General features: G+C 42.5%; 1 protein-coding gene across 2 annotated transcripts in view; it reads left to right on the top strand.

The window, feature by feature from the left end:
- Positions 1–21,316, top strand: part of LOXL2 (lysyl oxidase like 2) — a 46,750-nt gene extending 25,434 nt beyond the window's left edge. For both annotated transcript variants that reach the window (XM_072402893.1, XM_072402894.1), the window contains exons 4-14: positions 2,109–2,320; positions 3,404–3,611; positions 3,781–3,964; positions 5,536–5,687; positions 6,487–6,654; positions 8,123–8,288; positions 8,456–8,699; positions 17,165–17,280; positions 17,386–17,522; positions 19,318–19,429; positions 20,498–21,316. In XM_072402893.1, the coding sequence (XP_072258994.1) occupies positions 2,109–2,320; positions 3,404–3,611; positions 3,781–3,964; positions 5,536–5,687; positions 6,487–6,654; positions 8,123–8,288; positions 8,456–8,699; positions 17,165–17,280; positions 17,386–17,522; positions 19,318–19,429; positions 20,498–20,577 (1,779 nt within the window). In that variant the 3' untranslated portion in view covers positions 20,578–21,316. The remainder of the gene's footprint in view (positions 1–2,108; positions 2,321–3,403; positions 3,612–3,780; positions 3,965–5,535; positions 5,688–6,486; positions 6,655–8,122; positions 8,289–8,455; positions 8,700–17,164; positions 17,281–17,385; positions 17,523–19,317; positions 19,430–20,497) is intronic.
- Positions 21,317–21,714: the final 398 nt, after the last annotated feature.

Here is a 21,714-nt window from a genome sequence, read left to right as displayed (position 1 = left end):
CTCTTGAGGCTTCACTGAGCTGCTTGTATCAATGTCCCCATTTCCTTTTTTCACCAACTTTGTACCCACACATTGCCCATGTACCTCTTGCCAAGTATAGAACACATGCATTGCTCCCACGCTCCATCTCACATGATGAATTTGCTAATTCTGAACTAGTCTTTCCACATTCCCCCTCTATGATAAATACAGCTGTATGGTGGGAATTTTTGTATAAAAGAATTGGGGGTGAACACGCTCAGCATCATTCATGGAACATATGTGCTGTATGGCGGTCTGGTCTGTGCAGTGTCTGCTATGCACGATATGTGAGTTGTCAGGGGCTGCATTGCATGCATCTGTGTTTACCCTTCCCTGCACTCCCACATGCTGGGTAATCGCACCTGGTGTACAGTACACACATATTATTACGTGACACACTGGGTACAGATTGCTGTATTTGTGTCATTTTCCACTTTGTTGCCCATGCCGTGAGTTTTGCTGTAGGTGCGGCTGTGCCAGTCTCAGCCGTGTCTGTACCCAGGCCGTACCCGCTGACTGAGCCCAGAGCGGTCGGTTGGATGTTCTGCAAGGCGTCTGGGTCACAAGTTCAGCGTCTTCTCTGCATGAAATGTTTGTTCAGAGTGCGGTCAAAGCTAAAAGAGGACGGCTGTTGAATATCCATAGCTGACATTTTGTGTGTACACATCTGCACAGAGGGGGTATGCATGTGGGGGATTATATTTAGAGGCCAAGTCACCCCCACTTCCCCCTCATGTGTTTGTAAGTAGGGCTGCCACAAACCACTTCAATATATTGTTTGTTCAGTTTGGAAAGTCGGACTATTTAAAGCAGAAAATATTGAATAATGGTTTAGTACCCCTTGTGCCTGAGTATTATTGATGCCACTTCAATGTGTGATGGTAGTAATTACTCAGAATGGGCCTGCCGGGGGTATGTACCCTGTATGGGCCTGCCAAGGGTATTTACCCTGTATGGGCCTGCCAAGGGTATGTACCCTGTATGGGCCTGCATGTGGTATGTACGGTGTATGGGCCTCCCAGGGGTATGTACTCTGTATGGGCCTGCATATGGTATGCACCATCCATGGCCCGGCAGTGGTATGTACTGTGTATGGGCATGCTGGTGGTATGTACCCTCCATGCCTGGCAGTGGTATGTACTGTGTATGGGCCTGCCGGTGGTATATACCCCAATGCCTGGCAGTGGTATGTACTGTGTATGGGCCTGCCGGTGGTAAGTACCCTCCATGCCTGACAGTAGTATGTACTGTGTATAGGCCTGCCGGTGGTATGTACCCTGTATGGGCATGCTGGTGGTATGTACCTTCCATGCCTGGCAGTGGTATGTACTGTGTATGGGCCTGCTGGTGGTATGTACCCTCCATGCCTGGCAGTGGTATGTACTGTGTATAGGCCTGCCGGTGGTAAGTACCCTCCATGCCTGACAGTAGTATGTACCCTGTATAGGCCTGGCAGTAGTATGTACCCTGTATGGGCATTCTGGTGGTATTTACCAAGATCGATGAGAAGATTGGATCTTTGTAAAGCTCTATGTAATTTGTCTTTAATAGAAATTTGCATTACAATGAAGATGATGGTTACCACGCAGTTGATGATGATGGTAACCAGTAGGATGATGAGGGTTACCACCCAGTTGATGATTTCCGAGCAGGCCATATGTTTGGCAGATTGGAGGAATGGGCCGTTATCCATGTGTTATTGCAGTCTGTACTCGAAGGCTATTTTTGTATTTTTATAGACCTGCAATTATCAGTCCCAGATAAAAATTCTTCTGAATATTTTTGCTGACGTCCAGTCTGCGCCGCACACCTGAATATATACCGTGCGGTCATAGAAAGAGCCACAATGTTGGGTCACTTTGTAAATATGCCATATTGACTTGGAGTCTTGGTTGCACTTTAATGATCAAGTCTGGGAATCAAAGGAGTCGTGGCAGCAGCCGGTAAATAAATGATTTCTATATAATTAGAGGAGCTGATTGCATATGGCGCCCACATGACAGCTCCTACACAAATATGTTTTATGGTGTAGCCTCTCTGTAATCATCCAGCACCGCAGTCACCTATAACATACTTCTACCCTGCAGGTGCTGAACATCATGGTGGAAGATGTGCGCATCCGCCCCATCCTTGCTACATACCGCAAACGCGTTCCTGTGACCGAGGGCTACGTGGAAGTAAAAGTGAATGACAACTGGAAGCAGGTGTGCGACACCCAGTGGACCCAGAAGAACAGCAGAGTCATATGTGGCATGTTCGGGTTCCCTGGAGAGAGGAAATACAACCAGAAGGTCTACAAGTAAGATAATACAAAAGATGGAATAATGCCATGCCAACCAATCAGATTTCTTCTTTTATCAGTTTAGAGTATAGAGGTCAATGGAATGGAATTACTGATTGGTCAATGTTGGTTAAAGCACATTTGCTTTTTGTAAAAATAAATCTGAATATTTTAAAGCTGAACTGCACAAATGACTGATCCAGAGTGATTAATAAATCTTTGCAAGCAGCACATATACTGGAATACTTCATTTGGTATTGGCCTTCTGCAGCAGAGCCCAGACTGGTGGAAGGAGGCTTTGTGACATAGGGAGGCCTTTGAGTATAACTGATCTTCAGAGGAGAAAAATAAACAGAGATGAGGTAGAAAAGCTATGAAAAGCTCAGATCTCCCTCAGTACAAATCCCTCAGCAAGCAAATCTGCCTTGTATTTACTTCATGTATTTAGCTGTTTGCCCGGGGTTCAGTCTTGAAATAAACAACGGAATATATTTCAGCTAATATGGGATTACACGGCACATTGTTCAAGCACTGACTTACAATACAAAAATGCCTTTCGTGAAAAAAAAAGTTTCTATTGCTCACACAGTATGAAAATGTCCAACGCGTTTCAGTCTTCCCGGGGCTTCGTTATAGCTAAAATGGAGAGGCAGCTCTGTATTCATTGGCCTGATGGCCAGGGGTGTCCACAACTTAAATCTAAAAAAGATTGTTTAAAAGGTGAGAGGGTCATATTTGTTAAAAAGGTCTATTAGTTATCTGTAATATCCAAATATAGCACAAAACAGATAATGCGTTTTGGGGCTCATTGTTCCCCCTTATCAGGGCAGAGAATGGAGACCGTAGATGGAGGGTGGACATTCTCCAGTCCACAGAGCTTTACAATTCTAATGGTCCATCATATATTAATGTACTACATTCTCTGCTTTTATAAGCCATGATAAAGGAGCACTCAATAATCTGTGAAACGCGTTGCTTGTCATGTGATATTTTATGTGACCGATAAAGAGACCTACTGGGCATCCTTATGCAATTGTGGGTCTCTCTTCCTTCAAACAATGCTCGCTATTCCCTAAATCCTCTTTTTTTTTTTCTTTTTAGGATGTTCGCAACTCGTAGGAAGCACAGCTACTGGGAGCTTTCCGCTAACTGCACTGGAAACGAGGCCCATTTATCTTCCTGCAGTGTTGGTGGAACTCTTCCAAACATGACCTGTCCTGATGGGGGCCCTGCTGTAGTCAGCTGCACCCCAGGAAGAGCCTTCGCCCCAAGTCCAAATACCGGCTTCAGGAAGGCATTTCGTCAAGAGGTGCGGGAGATATTATACATGCGTGTGTTGGGGGGAATTATTCACATACAGGGGATGATGAGTGAACCTGAGTTGTACCAAGGCAGGGCAAAGCATCACATTTACCTCAATGCCCTCTGGTTTCCTAGTCTGGATTTTGGGCATTAACTGATTGTGTTTCCCATTGCAGCAGCCACTGGTCCGTCTGAGGGGTGGAGCAAAAACTGGAGAAGGTCGAGTTGAGGTCCTGAAGAATAACGAGTGGGGAACGATTTGTGACGATCGATGGAACTTGGTGTCTGCCAGTGTGGTCTGCAGGGAGCTTGGGTTTGGCAGCGCCATGGAGGCATTATCGGGATCACAGATGGGGCAAGGTAACTATTGTGATTGGTTCTTCCGGGATACCAGACCCAAATAAAGATTTTCTACAAGTCTATGGTCCTCTTTGGAACTGAGCACAACACTTTGACCTAACAATCGTGTAGATGGGACATTTCCATCAGGTCACTGCTGACCTCTTGGAATAAGTCTGAGGAAGTGTCTGCTAAGGGTACAGATATAGGTCACAGGTCCGAGATTAACTTCAGAACTCTACTATCAGCTCAGATCCATGAATACAGCTTAGCGACTACTATAGTCCTTTTCTCAGACTCTCCAGGTGGAGTTCCATTGTCTTCATTGTCTGCAAAGCTTTGTCACTTGCGGTTTCTGGGGTATATTATGTATAATAAAAGTCCCAAATGCTCATTTGTGTATCTAAAACTAGAGGGAATTTAGTAACAAATGGTAAGGGGGAATGGACAATTATCAAACGCGTTTCGCCTTGTGGGTTCTTCAGGGGATTTTTAGAGACTCTTAATGGTTTACAAAGCTTTGTGGACAAACAAGTCACTTGGGGTTTCTAGGGATATATTGTATATTAGGCTTACAAGGAGGAATTTAGTAACAAAATGGGAAGGGAGATTGAACAATAAGTTTAAAAACTGGGAAGATTATATATGTTAGGAATAGCCAATGTATAGAAAATGTTTAAATCAATTATCCTGGTGTCATGTTCGCTCTTGCTGACAAAAATAGCAAATTAACTATTTTATATATAGATCCCCTGATAACACAGAGATAGATAGATAGATAGATAGATATTACATGTCCAGATAATAAAGAGGTTTTGTGTATAGTAATGTAGTTAAAACATATCACATTTTATTTCAATAAAACGGCTGCAGAGTCGATATGTATATATCCATTTAGGATAACAAAGATATAGGAATATTTTAACCCAGAGTGAAAACTGCAGGATATCAGGGGGATCTATGTATAAAAAAGAAGGAAGTTAAACGTAAATGTGCCCCCATTATGGACACAGCATGCGGAAATGTCTGATGGCCTTGCACGTATGGGCACCATGGGCCTAATTAAAGAAAGTTCTCCAAGACTGAAGAAGATAGACTAGTGAACCTGGGTGATCCAGTAAATTTTGAATGGAGTTCTTAAAATCACTTGGTATTTTTTGGCAAATGTTTTCAGTCCTGGACCAGTTCCATTGCAGGTTTGCTGGATCACCTAGGTTCTACCATGATAGTTGATTTTCTCCAATGCTGGATAGCTTTCATAAAATCAGAACCCATATATTGATAATGTAACTACATATATATACCGAAGTAGATACTCTTGTACCCCAACAATGAGTTCCAGGGAATTAGAGGCTACTTGGAAGGGCTGGTGCTTCTGCTTGTCCCTTGCTTTGAAGACTTCTGCAACAATTCAATATTCCTATCATTTATACATATTGACAATGGTTTCATTGTATGTGGTCAGGTTGTGTCATTTATGTGTTGTGTCTCCCCAAGTCTTGCAGCTTGTTCACATACTGAAGTCTCAGCATAGACAGCTAGTCACATCTCTAACCTGTATTGCACAATAACCTTTCTCTGTGTCTCTGCAGGGATTGGCCACATTCACATGAGTGAGATTGAGTGCACCGGTTTTGAAAAGTCGCTTATAGATTGCAAATTTAACATGAATTCCCCCAGCTGTACCCACGAGGAGGACGCAGCCGTGAGGTGCAATGTTCCGGCCATGGGTTTCCAGAACCAGGTGAGAGCTCAGTCCTGTTGGATTACCACTGACAGATCGGAGATGTATTGACCCAGATTAATATTTATACTTTCATAGCTGCCAAATCTCCATCCATGGTATACCAATATGATGAACATGGTTGTACGCAGAGATATTGGCCCCGATTTATTAAAGCTCTCCAAGGCTGGAGAGGATTTACTTTCATCAGTGAAGCTGGGTGATCCTTGAATAAATTTCTTCACAGCTATTTTCTGTTTGCAAATGTTTTGAATCCTGGACCAGATCCTTTCCGGGTTTGCTGGATCACGCAGCTTCACTGATGAAATTGTATCCTCTCCAGCCTTGGAGAGCTTTGATAAATCAGGCCGAATGAGTGATCAGATGGGATAATCAAATGCTTAGCTTTGCAACATGTACAAGCACAACGATGTCTGAGGTCACCAAACAGTGGCGAGGTCCAATCGTAGTTGGCTGTCTGCTCTGTGAATGGTAGAAATAAATTATATAAAATGATATTTATAGGGTACAGAGGTAATGGGGACCTGGTTGGGTTGGGGTATCCTGCCCATAAACCTCTTCTGCTGCAGGCCACACAATGACCTCTTTGTCTTTCTATAGACATAGATCTTCCAACGCTCACATGGTCAGATACACGTCAAGGTTCTTCCTTCTTATTTATCTTTTCTCATGGCTTTAAAATCTGTCTTTGGCTGCCTTAAAGTGTGTAAAGCCAATATAATATCATATCCAAGAGGGTGAATCTGCAATCCTTGGAGACATCATCATCACACTTCCTTACTGATCTGTTTCCATACAGGTTCGTCTGAGTGGAGGTCGTAACCCCACAGAAGGACGAGTAGAAGTTCTCATGGAGCGTAATGGAACCCTACGTTGGGGCACCGTGTGCAGCGAGGGCTGGGGCACCATGGAAGCCATGATTGTGTGTCGCCAGCTGGGACTAGGATTTGCCAGCCATGCTTTTCAGGTGAGGAGCCATTGTGAATACTTATAGGTCTTCCGTGTGATAATGGAGAGCCGGTTCAGTTTGTGTAAGATTTTTGCAGCCTGTGACAGAGCCGCATAGCTTGTTTTGCTCCAGAGGTTTTACAGGAATGTTCCCTGGCTCCATTCCATGGTGTGGAAAACAGACATTGTTCCATGCACGGCAGCTGTAAGCAGGACGTTTAATGTTGTGCAACACGTAGGATTAGCAATGCCAAAAACCCCGGAGGGGGGAGGAAGCATGTAATGTGGGTAACAAAAGAAATGTCCTCGATCAGACCCCTTGGATTCTCATAAATATATGTCAAATGGGAATGGTCGGAATCTTATCCAAAGCTTCTGTTACCGCAGGCTGTGCTGGATGTTTATACATTCACCCTGTAGATATATTTCATGTCCACAGTGAAAAGAATAGGGGTGTGCATTCCCTCTTCTCAGCCAATCAGAGACTGGCTTGTAATTGGCCAAAAACATTAAACTAATAAAAGGCTGAAATCTGATTGGCTGCCGTGGTACAACAGGTTTCATTTTACCAAAACTTCAAAAAAGAATGCTCTTTTGTTGCCAATCAGCCAAATTGAATCCGTATTTGCAGGAAGCTTTGATAATAAAAGTAACATTCTGATTAATTATCATGGCCGGTAGCTCTTTCAGAAACACAGAAGTAAAGCTGTATCCAATTAAAATAGCTGCTGAGATTACTTGATGCTTGTTAAAACAAATCTGTACACTATACGGGTGACATAATTTGCCGCCATACAATTGCCATTTTTTCTTTGGCTTTTTTCTTATAAATTGTATAACAGTATTTTCATCCAATGTTTATGAACTCCTGTAGCCTATTGTTAGCCATTTTTTATAAACATTTTGCATGGTGGTTCATTCAATGAGAGTGTTTATTTTATCAATATGTGCAATCTGAGATAGGCAATCTTACCTTATTAATTTGAAAGATGATAGATACATAGTGGCAAAAGCTCCGATATGTTTATTTATTAGTAGGTGTCATTCCAAATTTGTCCACTATATGGTGCTGTGTTGATTTTCATTCACAATCAATGCAAGTGTAATTATTTAATTAAAAATGAACGCAGCCACCCCTAGTGCATGAATTGTGAATGACACCCACCATATTATCTGTACATTGGCCCCATCTACTTTCCTTTTAAATATTTTTAGGCAAATTTACCTTTTTCAGTTTGCACAGAGGGATAAAACATTCAATTTAATTGAATGAATCACAATGTGAGTTAATAAAAACATGGCCTAAAGTGACCTAGAAGACACAGCCTGTGAGTTGAGATCTAATCCAATAAAAGTAAAGGCCATTATGCTCAGTTTTTGGTTTGAGGTGCTTTAGGCCAAGGCTCAGCATATCCTGGATAGTCAGCGTTGACCCAGCTGTATCGATACCATTGGCACAGCCATTCACATCTGTATTCCATCCACAGGAAACCTGGTACTGGCAAGGTGATGTCACCGCCGATGATGTCATTTTAAGTGGAGTGAAGTGCTCTGGCACAGAGATGTCACTGTCACACTGCAAACACGATGGACCCCTTATCAACTGTCCCAAGGGAGGCGGAAGATTTGCTGCCGGCGTGTCTTGTGTAGAAAGTGAGTCTTTCTTACCCCAATTAATAATAATTACTCCTTCCTTTCCATTAAAATATAAAAAGCTTCACTTCTACCTACAGCCAAAATGGCATCTGTGTGTTATATGTCACAATGACTCTTCGTATTACCCGTCAATGTGCGCCTGACTCTCTCTTTCTCCTTGGCAGCTGCCCCTGACCTTGTCCTTAATGCCCCTCTGGTGGAGCAGACCACATACCTGGAGGACAGACCCATGTTCATGCTTCAGTGTGCCCATGAAGAGCGCTGCCTCTCCTCTTCAGCCGATCGTGCCAGTTTTACCACCGGCTTCCGCCGTCTTCTACGGTTCAGCTCCCAAATACACAACACTGGACATGCTGACTTCCGACCAAAGACCGGACGCCATGCCTGGGTATGGCATGAATGCCATCGGTAAGTCGTTACCCAAAGCCACCATTATACTGGTCCACTGTGGTAATATGGGGACTTCCTGGGGCATAAGAACCTTACGAATCACAATTTCTGGTCACTTGGTGGCCATATATATAAGGATCGGTCATATCTGGAGTGATACATAAAGAGCTTTGTAAGCACGAGCTCATCAGCTGGTTCAGAATTCCGTCTGATATCATCTTTAAAAACCCTTTGCCATCATGACCCCAATGAACCGCCATGTTGATTTAAAAATATCCCAATTTAAAAGCCTCTATACCTAATTCTGTGGCCAGGTGACTTTGAGTCTTTATTCTCCAAGGCAGTGGAAGGGTCTATCTTCGGTCGCCCATTTTGCTGCCTTGTTGCCGTTTCTATTTCCCAATGGCTGTCCAATTAAGGAAGCTTGAGGTTATGATGAAGGAATCAGATGGCAGTGGGCACAGACTGAGCATTGCTGGATCTGTGGTTTCCATTCCCAGAAAAGGCACCGGTGAAAAATATGGGTGTAAAAATGGTGAATGGTTGGGAACCAACCTAGGCACCACTAACCTGTCTTGTGTGCTGCTCCTAAAACAAAAATTAGGCATCTAAAGATGGACCTAAACCTTGTAGAGTTTATATTGGAGCTTCCATGGGTTTGCAGTGTTTGGGTAGTTTCCGAGTCATGTGACCACAGGTGGTGCCACAAATATGCCCTGGGTTTGTTGTGTTTCAGTGATTTCATACATGTTGTTTGTTATCATTTCTTCAGTTGTTTTACAGAAATGGTTAAGAACTTGGCGAAGGGTTAGTTAGCTCAGGTGACTATAAGAGGATGTTTACAGCTTCGCACCATTACCTTTTGCATGCCTTGGCACAAGTCAGGCATCCGCTTACATGAAGCCAGACACTTCTCCACAATTATCGTGAGAAATGAGCAATTATACATCAGAGTATTTTCTAAAAAGAGTTCCCCGGGCCAGATGATTGAGGGGGGCGCAGACACTTTTATCTTTAGCATATGCTCTGGGCATGGAAATGTATTTCTGATCTAGCCCTCTGCGCACATATTGGATCCTCTTCATTATACTAAGATCAGCTAAAGTTTCTTACTTTATATTAACATCCCGTCTTGATAAAAACATATACCAGACATCTCTGCAATACCCTCTGTAAGTCCCCGGTTCAGCACCAGAACCGGCTAGGGAAGTTGTGCCATGACTAAAGCCACCAGGACTTCTGTGTGCCAGGGGGGACATCTGGGGAGGGCTGACAGAGGACCCGGAGCCCACAGATAATGCAATACCAAGATTCCAGCAAAGGCAAATCCAGAATACAGAGCCAGACCAGGTCGGTCCAGGCAACATACAATCACAGCTTTAGAAACAGGAAGAATCAGTAACAGTAAATCCAACAAATAACACAACAGCAGCAGGTCAGCCCAGCTTAACAATACAACAGGCCACTGGGCACAGGGAGCAGAGAGGCTATACAGCCCCAGCAGCCAATTGCAGGGGAGGATGATGCCAGGGACTAATCTGTTCCTAAATCCCCTCCAGCTGTGCACAGCCTCAGAGTATGTGCTGGGGATGCTGAGAAGATACATCTCAAGCTGCACGGCTATGGAGAAGCAGGGGATGCTGTTATTTCCTTGATCTTCTTGCTGCTGCAAATGACATCTCTGGATAGAATAAATAGGGAGCGATACTGCTATGGCGCATAGAGTTCGATTACTGGCCAGATAAGCCTCTCCTAACACCTCTAGGTACAGGAGAATCCCTGTTGATGTATCAGAAATGCAGCAATTTGTGTTGTTGTGGGTTGACAGTATTTTTGTGGACAGATTGGTGTCAGCCTATGTATTTAAATCTTAAAATATAATAACGAAGGGTGCATGTATCGCTTGTTGAATATGACCATCGACAACATTTGACTTATCTTTAAACTTTTACTTTTTGACAAATTGACCCAAAAATATTCGATACGACTCTTTCCTATTAAAAAGGAAGTGTGCACAGGACAACTCTGGTTGAACTCTGCTATATTTGGTATTGAACCAAGAAAATACGCCAAATTGTATAATAAATAGGCCATAAGGGAGCAAAAGAGACCTTAGGGATTAACATTACAGACAATGGATGTGACAGCTAATGCAGCCAGCTTTAGGCAGGAGCACTGGCCAGCGGTCTGATAAAAGAAATATGTTACAATATTAATAGAAAGGGTAAAGAAGGAGACATTTGGTATTCGGTTACTGTTCTAGGAGATCCATAGACATTGCATTCCATATATCTTTTAGACTTTCTCGTCTTTAGCACTGTCTGACTATTCCCTGTTGAGCACTATGAAGCCCTCCAATGCTCATGTAAGCATAACACAATCAAAAAATTACTAAATGCCATTTACAGTTGATTATTTTGCTGTTTTACTCTGAATGATTAATGCTTAGAAGATGATGTTATACTTTAAAATGTACTCCCATTACCTCCTAGCCTGGGGATAAAACTCTCCCTGGCATCTCTCCCTTCTTCCTTCCTGCTCCCATGAACCCAGCAGCACCTCACTATTAATGGTATTTACTGATCACATTTAGATTTTCTAGTCTAAAAGTAGAACTAACAAACACATGGAAGTGCAAACAAGCAATAAATATAGCAAAGAGTCTGAGAGGCAGAGTACACCGCACCTCTTAATCACACATGCCAGGGACAGTGTGCCAGGCTGGAGTCGAGGAATGCAGAGTGGAAGAAAGACGTGCCTGTTTCTTGGCATTTGGACCGGGAACAGGGTGGGGTGGTCTCATAGCTATGGTTAAGTCAAGGTGAAGCCTTGGCCCATGGGAACCAATGGGTGGGGTCTGTGCTGTGTGGAGAGCGTGGTGGGGTAGATAGGTGGGATGACTCATATAGTATATTGGGTGGTGGGGGAATGGGTTCAGCTGGGGATCATGCAGAGCTACAGTCTGTGCAGGTGTCAGTGCTGGAAGGTATCTAGCAGCAGTTGATAATCTTATCAGGAGGAAGGGCAAGAATTAATAAAGTCTTCTCCAAAAACACGAACGTTACCTAAACTTGCTCTCTATAACCCTGCATAACCTGGCTGCGTTTTGTTTTTTCACGTGCAGATTATGTGTAGAGTCCTCTGCATCAGTTTTGGATTCCAATACCTTTCACTTGTTGCAGCTTGCTTGTATATAGTGTGGGTGTAGATATGTAGTGATAGCAGGCAGTCCCCCATTCCTGTGTATTGCTGTGTGTTGGTTGTGGAGCTGCACATTTAATGCAAGATATAAGTAGTGCACTCCCTGTCCTCTGGCTACAGACATTTGAGTTTTCTGAAGAATTTATAGCTATTACATGTAATTTAGCTATTCAATGGCTGTAATTATTTTTCTTTTGAAGTTGGTTAAAATGTTTGGCATTTTCATAATGGAGTCAAATCATTAAGCATTTACAACGGATAAAGGATAAATTATCCCAGCATGCTCCACCAACAACAGCTTACCTGATATTTCAGTCTTTATGGGTATTGGAACCTTAACTATCTGCCTATTGAGGAGGCATCTATTTTTTTTATTATAATCTACGCAATGGAGGCTGAAATTTTTTAAATTTTATTAAAGGACTTTCATGCCTTAATGGTAAATAGGAAGTCATAAAGGCTAAGGCAATGCTTGGACCTGAACACACAAATAAATGCCTAATAGTTATTATGCATTGTAGGACTGGAATACTCATTATATATTGGGGATTGCATAAATTGAATGCATGCATTGAACCTGATGTATTAAAGTTCTCTAAGACTGGAGTAAATGAACTGTCTGTAAGGCCATGGTCTAGCACCAGTACTCACCAGACACCAGTCCCCCCAATCCAACACCTCATGAGACTGGTAGTGTTTCCCAGCACACGGTTGCCCCCAGGAGTGCGCAAAGGATGGCATTTGGGGAAGGGCTTGCAGAGGACTAGGAACCCACAGATAAAGTAGCTCAAGGTTCTTACAAAAAACATTGAGCACGTGCAATCAGTCCAGCAGACAAGGTAGCAAAGGAGAAGCACAGAGTCGTGTCACAGGCAAAGGCCGGTCCAGGCAGTGTACAGACAAAAGGTCAGGAACAGCCAAGGTCAGCAGCAATATCAAACAAAACTCAAAGCAGATCAGCTCAGCTAATGCTAGAACAGGCACAGATCATTTGGAGCTAAAAAGCCTTAGCAGCCAATAGCAGAGCAGGACTGAGATTAGGAACTACTCTGCTTATTAGTCTTTGCACAACTCTAAAGCCTCTTCAGTTGCACCCAGTCCCAGGGCAGGGGATGCAGAGGGAACATTCACAGCCAAAGGAAAGCCGGGGATGCCGCAGGCAGCAGAACAGAGGTCCGAAAGCTATTTGCCCAATATTCCCTTATGCTGCAAGTGACGAAAATGATGAAAATAAACAGGGCGCTTTGTCCTGTGGTGGCCTACAGTGCAGGTTCGCTATCCAGAACAAACAAACCTGGAATGGATTTCTTAAAAATGATTTGCTTTTAGTTGGCAAATGTTTAAAATCCTGGACCAGATCCATTCTAGGTTTGCTCCAATGATAGTCTATTTTCTCCGGTTTTGCAGAAGTTTAATAAAACAGGTCCATTGAGTTCAAGAGATCATTTGGTGATTGGAACAATACAGCTCATCAGCTGAAGCAGTTCCTTCTTCTTTATTGATTTATTCAATTAGAATAAATCATTGGAAATTGGAAAGATTTATCATCCTGCCAAGTTACAGATTTTCTTATTATTCCTCTCCATAGCTAAGCCTCGTGTATGGTTTTCCTGCATGTTAGTGCAGAGCTGTCTATTTTCCTGTTTCATCACTCCAATCCACTTTTCATAATATTATTCCACATAAACCTGCAGTAAATTAGCTTCTTAGAGGCAGCTTGGACAGCTTTGTATAGTTTGAAAACAAGATGGCGGAAGCTGGACTTCCCACCAAGGTTTAGTACCGGTTGCTTGCAGTCTGTGGGTAATATTAAGACCCTGCAGATAATACTGATTAGTAACACACATCCGCATCTGGGAAAAACAACTTATATATATAAAAGCATGACCTCTGCTTTTTGTTTACGTGGCTTCATCTTTTCCATATTGTAAGAAGCATCTGCCGCTCTCTTCTATCTGTGACTTATTATCGAGCAAAGTTCTACTTCAGTGTGGGAACTGAAGCCAAGCAAAAATGATCAAGCTTTCCAATCCAGCCAACAAGGCCAGAACAATTTCATGCTGTTCTGTGTGGTTTGCTGCAAGGCCTGTGGGGATTGATCACAGTATATTGCCGGAGGGACGTTCCTCCCTGTGACATGGAAAATGGAGAATGAAAATATCAGAGGAATAAATGAGATAATGCCCCACCAACTGTATTCTATGAGCATGACTTGGTACTCCGAAGAGAGCTGATGGGAGAGTAGGGGAATTTCAGAATGATGATGTACATTGCCTCAAAGTATTAGTCAGACCTCATCTGGAATATGCAGTCCAGTTTTGGGCACCACATAAAGGACATTGTGGAATTGGACAGAGTGCAGAGAAGGGCAACTAAACTAATAAAAGGAATGGAGGAGCTCAGCTATGAGGAGAGATTAGCTGAACTGAATCTATTCTCCCTTGAGAAGAGACGTATAAGGGGGGATATGATTACCTTGTATAAATATATAAATGGTCCATATGGAGAACTCTCTTCCCAATTATTCAATGTCATTACAAAGCACAAGGGGGCGCTCTTTGCATCTGGAGGAAAAGAAGTTTAAGCTCCGGATAAGGAAGGGATTCTTCACTGTAAGGTCTGTGACAATGTGGAATCGGCTACCTCAGGAAGTAGTTTTATTTGACTCTCCCTGAAGAAGCAAAAATAACGAAACGCATCAGGCATTGAGATGATCATTTATACTTTATATGGATTGTTGTTCATTGCATTTCCCACCTCTTTGGGACATACACCATGACATCATGTACATGGCAGGTGAACTTTAACATTAATAGGTGTATTAGATAACAATTACATCACTATTAGTTAAAGGTTCAATCTATCATAAAATAATACTTCAGATATAGGGAGAGTCTTTGGGGATTAATAATATTATTGTTATTAATAAACAGTATCTATTTAGCACCAACATTACGCAGCGCTGTACAATAAATAGGGGTTACAAACGACAGACACATACAGACAATGACACAGGAAGAGGAGAGGACCCTTCCCTGAAGAGCTTACAATCTAGGAGGTGGGGGAAGTTTCACACAATAGGAGGGGGAGACATCAGCCATCTGCCCATCTCCTGGTGACATGGTCAACCTTGGTTTCTACCAACTATTTGTTGTCACTCACCTTGAAGGGTCTTCCCAGCTTGAATCGGTGTTCCAGTGTCTTCTTCATAGTGTATATATATATATATATATCCCAAAGGGAATTAACTTTTTTGGAGTCGTTGTAGGAGAAATCCAGGCCTAAAATCACAAGATTTTACATCAAAAGTTCCTGAGATACAACATGCCCCTTTTAAGATTTACCTCTAAGCATTTACCATGAAACCTCTTTATTACATTTGGGTATATTGATCCTTTGAAGAATTGCATAATATAGAAGGTAACTGATATCACAAACACTCAGCAGGATATCAAAACCCGATTCCTCTGCAGTCAGGACATTTCCCAGCAGATACAGAACTTGGCAAATGGAGGCATTGGGGTGGGGGGACCTTTATATGAAGCTTCCAAGGGTGCGTGCTGCTTATATGTTACATGCAACACTGATTTCCCACATGCAATACATTACTGCACAAGATTGCTTTTTGTTAATGTTTTCACATATTTTCTACAAGAACGATCCAGTTTTTATGGGATCCTGATGTGTTTTGTTCTCAGTTAAGTTATTTCAGATGGAAATAGCTCACAGGATGACTGGAATGATCATTTTCAAGGTATACTGACAAATAAATAGGCTCTTAACAAGCAGACAATGTACCATACAGATTTCAGTGTACATGTGGAAAATTACCATTGCAACTTACAGATAACAGCATGTGGTTAGCACTCCGGCCTTTGCAGCGCTGGGTCCCAGGTTGGAATCTCGGCCAGGACTCTATCTGCATGGAGTTTGCAGATTCTCCCCATGTTTTTTGGGTTTCCTCTGGGTATTTCAGTTTCCTCCCACATTCCAAAAACATGCAGTTAGGTTAATTGGCTTCCCGTCAAATTGTCCTTAGACTGTGATAATGACATATGACTATGGTAGGGACACTAGAGTGTGAGCTCCTTTGAGTGACAGCTAGTCACATGACTATGGACTTTGTACAGCGCTGCGTAATATGTCTGCGCTATATAAATACTCTTTAGTAATAATAATAATAATAATAATAAACACTAACAACATGCTAGATGATTGCTGCTAGGGACAAAAAATTCGTGATCGTCTCAAGGAACATCTAGCATGGGTACAGCAGCCCCCCAACATCATCAAGGATCCATTGTGGTGGATCACTAATTGATTGCTTTCATATCCTATGGAGAAGGAAGCAAAATTATTCATTGCTTCTTTATCCTATAAAGGAGGAAGCAAAGTCACTCTTTGTAGTTTTATCCTTTGGAGGAGGAGGCAAAGTCACTCATTGCTTTTATATACCATGGAGGAGGACGTGGCGTGCTGTATGGTGCCTCCTTCTTGTCTTACACCCTTCTGTCTCCATGCATCTGATTATTGCTTTGCTTGCAGAATTTGTTCATTTTACTGCCACTGGAACAGATCATGAAAGGCCATCATTTCCAGTGACGGAAACTTACTGGTGCCACTGGGCCTGAGCTGAGCATAGGCCAAAGACCTTATCCCAATCAACCCTTTCCAAACTAATGGAGACCCCATAGGCTCCCCAAGAACATGGACCCAGTCACCATTGCAACTGTTGTTCCTTTGTAGACCACACACATTCATGTTCATCAACTTTATGTTCTTGATTCCTTCAAGGCATTCCTCCTATCAACATTAAAGGTTTCCAACTATACATTTATATTTATTTATAAGAAAAGCCTTTGTAGCGGTCTGTGGTTCAGTTTTACATTTCTGGGCCCTGACCCTGATAAACATTGACATCAGCCATTCTATGGTCCTGTGAAACTAGCTCAGTGCCAGTAAGGGATGTTAATAGAGAGCTGGATGGTTGCAATGTTGTCTTAGCCCTAAGGGCTCAGCCTGTGCAGGTTTCCTCCACAGACCTTAACAAAGAATCTGTTTCCAGGTTGGTGGCTTTTCCTTCAGGGCCTCAGAGAATAGGTCATCCATGCCGAAATCTTTGCAGCCACCAGGCTTGGGGGAGGACGACATTGACTCCTGGTGAAGGGTACATCTCTTGGCTTGGATTGCCCCAGTTGTGGTGTTATATATAAAAACTGTTATGGAACGCATATCTTTTTGTAGTTTAGTGTATAATAAGTGTTTTCTTTTATTCTCTGCAGCCATTATCACAGCATGGAGGTCTTCACTCATTACGACTTGCTGAGTTTGAATGGGACCAAGATTGCTGAGGGCCACAAAGCCAGTTTTTGTCTGGAGGACTCAGAGTGTGAGACAGGTAAGTGCACGGAGACAAGTCCTGTCTTTTCTAATCTTCTCTCCTGTTCTTATATTTGTCATTTCTCCACCATCAATTTCTAAATCTCTCCTTATTATTGCACAGATGGGCAGAAGCAGTATGTTTGCGCTAACTTTGGTGAACAAGGAATCAGCGTTGGCTGCTGGGACATCTACAGACACGATATTGACTGCCAATGGATCGATATCACTGACGTGGCCCCAGGAGATTATTTCTTCCAGGTGAGATACATAAATCCTGGCACATTTTATCTATTTTACCATCTACAATGCTCCTCTTTCTGGAGCAAATTGTAAAAGGAGTCGGTCAGATTTAGATATTTGTAATATTCTATACATCCATTTTGCAATTGTTTAACTAGTGTAGGCTTACTTCTCAGGGACAGCTGTGGGTGCTGTGATTTAGTTGTATTCTCACCCTGGACTGCTGAAATATGACTTGCTTATCAAAATGTTGCCATTTCCAAGCAGGTTGCACATGCTCATGGGTTATGTATACCGGTTCTGGATTCAGTACTTTGTGGGTCAGTGATTCACCAAGTGGTAAAACAAGGCTGACGGTTTCAGAGCCTAAAATTTGATGTCACATCTACCCCGAAATGTATTATTGGCATCAGCCCCATCAGGTAAACGTATTCAGATCACTGCCCCAACCCACTGCTGTGAAGACTCCAAATATTTTAAAATAAATAATTTCTGAATCCTCCGTTTTATCAGCACAATGTTTTCAAGCTCAGCCAGACACTTTGTCTACACAAACATTCTGCACATGGATGGTTGTACCCACAAAAGGAAAGGCTGAGCTTACAAATGTAAAAATAAGATAACAGGGACTCTGCAGAGCATTATAACTCAGTCCAGTGGTGGAATATTCCATCATCATACTTGTGAATCTGAATAGTTCTAGAGAAGCCGTGGAAGCAAAAGCTAAGCTATCACTGCAAACTGTGTTTTTCTTAATTGGGAAACAAACTGATATATTTAAATCAGTGTTAGACCTGAGAGAAGTGGTATCAGTGCTGAAATTGCAAATGGTAAATCAGTTGCATTGTCACTGCATTACCATCATTCTTAAAGTGGAATAAATACTGCGCTACTCACCACCTAGCCCCATTCCATCGAACGACGCTGCCATTTTTCTTTTCTTCTTCCTCCTTACAATCTTAGGTCATCTTGTTTGGGTGGGCCGAGATGATTTGACGCCTGCACAGCCTGCACAAGGAAAGCCAAGAATGCCAGGCTTTCCAGGCAAAAATTTGAGCTGGCCAGAGATCAGGCAGCTATGGCAGAAGGGACATCCTCTGCCCCTTTCTGCTATAATCACCCGTATGAATCACAAATTTGCAAAGTGTGGTTTTAGTTCCACTTTATGGCAGACCATTTAAAATGAACTGGCTGCCAATGCACCCCCAATGTGCAAGTACAATACCTTTCCTACTACTGTGCATTGCCTGTGTAGAGGTGCTATTTAAAATTAAAGGCACCGTAATATGTAATTGGGCCCTGAAAGATTCGCCCCACCTTGCCGAGTGATATCCATTCTTTTCATCATCCTTTGCCTATTGTGACACTTGACGACCCTTCGTTTTCTTTAAAAGCCCTGTGCCAGATATTTTAACCCACTTTCCATGTTTTCCCATCCCCACTTCTCCTCCTTTCATTCTCTCCATTCCTTCCATGTGACAATAGGTAGAATGCTAGCATTACAAGTCATATTTGACTTACCTCAATAAAATCTTGGATGCAAATCAAGAGACACAGCTGTGTGTCAATCTGAAGTTCGGAAAAACATTACTCATCTCGAAGACTTCTTGGAACTTTCCTAATTGTTTTCTCATATTAGACCTAACAAAATGACAAGCTGTAATAAAGTAGCAGCAAGGGGCAATGAATCAGATGGGACATTTATGGAAAACAGTCATTTTATCTATAGCTGGAAAAAAACGCCCTCTGTTGGTCTGAACAGCTGCTGCATTGTACAATATTTTACCTTCTGTATTCTGTTTGTGTCCTACAGGTAATTATTAATCCCAATCAAGAAGTGGCAGAGTCAGACTACACCAACAACATCATGAAGTGTCGATGTCGATATGATGGTCATCGTATATGGATGTACAACTGTCATATAGGTGAGTTGGGGCAGAGCTACAGTGTCAGGGTGCAAAGTCATTTATGGTACGGCATTGGCTGAGGGGCATTTATGAATGCAATATCTGATATTGGAATCAAACTCAGTAGTGAGCCAAATGCAATGTGTTTTGTGGGACTTCTGAAATTGGAGTGATTTGTGGGACTTTCTAGGAATTGCAGTGATTTGTTTTGGAGTAGATTCTTTTCCTAGATTGTAAGCTCTTCGGGACAGGGTCCTCTCCTTCTCTTGTGTTACTGTCTGTATCTGTCATTTGCAACCCCTATTTAATGTACAGTGTTGCGCAATATGTTGGCGCTATATAAATCCTGTTTAATAATAGTAATGCTCTGCTTCTTCACATGCCTGTAGGTATGAGCTCTAGTTACATTTGCATCAACCTTCTATTACACACAGATATGAAGGACCAAGGTCATTTCAATTGTACTAAGGAACTTCAGATTTGAAGCAACATTAACTCAGACCAGCAGCATGCTGTTAAAAACCTAGGAGGTTGCAATCATTCCAAAATAATGCTGGGTAATGCAAATGACAATTCTTTTATTCTGTAACAAAGTTTTTGCCCACCCTCAGAAATTTCTGGGCCCCATACTAAGTAATTTTCCTGGACCCCCCTATTCCATGTTTAAAAGTTCCAACATTGCAAAAGTCAAGTTGGGCCAGGTACAGAATTACCCCCTTTAAGGCGGCCCAGCATGCACATATTCATGCACCTATACCATAGCTTATACAATATTTATGGGGGCGTTGCTGAGAAGTATATACAGGTTTAGTTCAAGCCTTTCCATAGGTTGCAATTTGGCAAGTAGTTGTCATTGGGTTGTGCAGTGAGAAGTCACCCAGTAAACATTATTCAGAGAGTTGCTAGCATCCAGTAATCTAACATATGCTTTACTATACGTCATATATGTATATATATATATATATATATATATATATATATATATAGACATGACTATGGACCTTATAAAGCACATGATACAAGCCCCCCTAGGATTAGATTGGGTACTGGTGATTTACTATATGGATATTCTATTTTTCCTTCTAGGTGGCTCATACAGCACAGAGACAGAAGAGAAATTTGAACAATTCAGTGGACTCATCAACAATCAGCTATCAACCCGGTAGAGCTGACAGGGAACAGCATTCAACTCTTCCAAATCCAGAGGAGAACAGGAACAGCCTCAAGTGCAGGACAATGATGGGGAGGGGTCTATTGGATGTGGCGCTAGTCCTGGTGCAGCAGAATGCTCTGAATAATTTTACATTTTCTGGTACTTGGCAGACCTCAAATGATGAGCAGCGTGAAGGAGTTTGTTCTACAGTCTATCCGCTCCACTCGATGGGAACCCCGCTATCAGATGTGCCCATGTTACTAGTAATCTGGATGCATGCAACAATCACTGTCCTACATTGTAAGAACACAGCAGAAATGCCTATTCACTTGATTTTACATGGTGCACCAACAGTGGTATGCTGCTAGTCACTGAAAAGCTGCCATAGGAGCCGAGTGCTTGTGTCATTCAGAGTCTGCACCATTGGATCAGCCAGTCAGCCGATTGTTAAATTCAGCACTCTGGGACCGCTATATACACATACTAAAGAATCCCTCTGGTTGGTTTATGGTGCTATCAATTCTTCAGCCAGTGGATCCTTCAGCACTTTGCTGTTCTCCGGGTCTTATGTCTAATAGACATAACTGCCCCGCAGGGCCTATAATGTACTATGTATTGACATGTGAATTACAAACCTCTGTACACCATTCCAGTGTCTTCCACCAGCCTGCAGTAACGGTGCAGTCCACTCAGTACATATATATCTTCTTTCTGTGTATGTCTAGGAATAAATTATAACTTATTACTATTTATATTTGCTCTCCATGACTTAATGACCTGTATGCATGCACACACCAGAACCACTCAGAACCAAGATGGGATGCCAGCTTGGTTTGTTCTTATCAGTTCTGAATACTGGAAAACAATGGTGCCGGGTAAGAGGGGGCACCAACGTTAGTATGTGCTAGATTAAAAGGCTGGAGTGGGAAGGTTGTGCTGGGGCAATTTCCCTAACTCGGCCTGCTGATGGGGACAGGACTGCCTTCTGGCTAAGGGGCTAGGCATGAGTGGGTCTGCAGGTGTTGTACCCTTGGTTTGGGTGGCCCAGGGGTGCCTTAATCACTGAGCATAACAGTGGTCATGCACAGTAAATATTGCACACACAGCACCTTGATCTGCATCTCTTTTGCAACCCGTCTCTTTGGCTGGG

The sequence above is a fragment of the Pyxicephalus adspersus genome, chromosome 2, assembly GCF_032062135.1.
Source record: "Pyxicephalus adspersus chromosome 2, UCB_Pads_2.0, whole genome shotgun sequence".
Taxonomy (NCBI): domain Eukaryota; kingdom Metazoa; phylum Chordata; class Amphibia; order Anura; family Pyxicephalidae; genus Pyxicephalus; species Pyxicephalus adspersus.
This window is presented reverse-complemented; position numbering and strand designations above follow the sequence as displayed.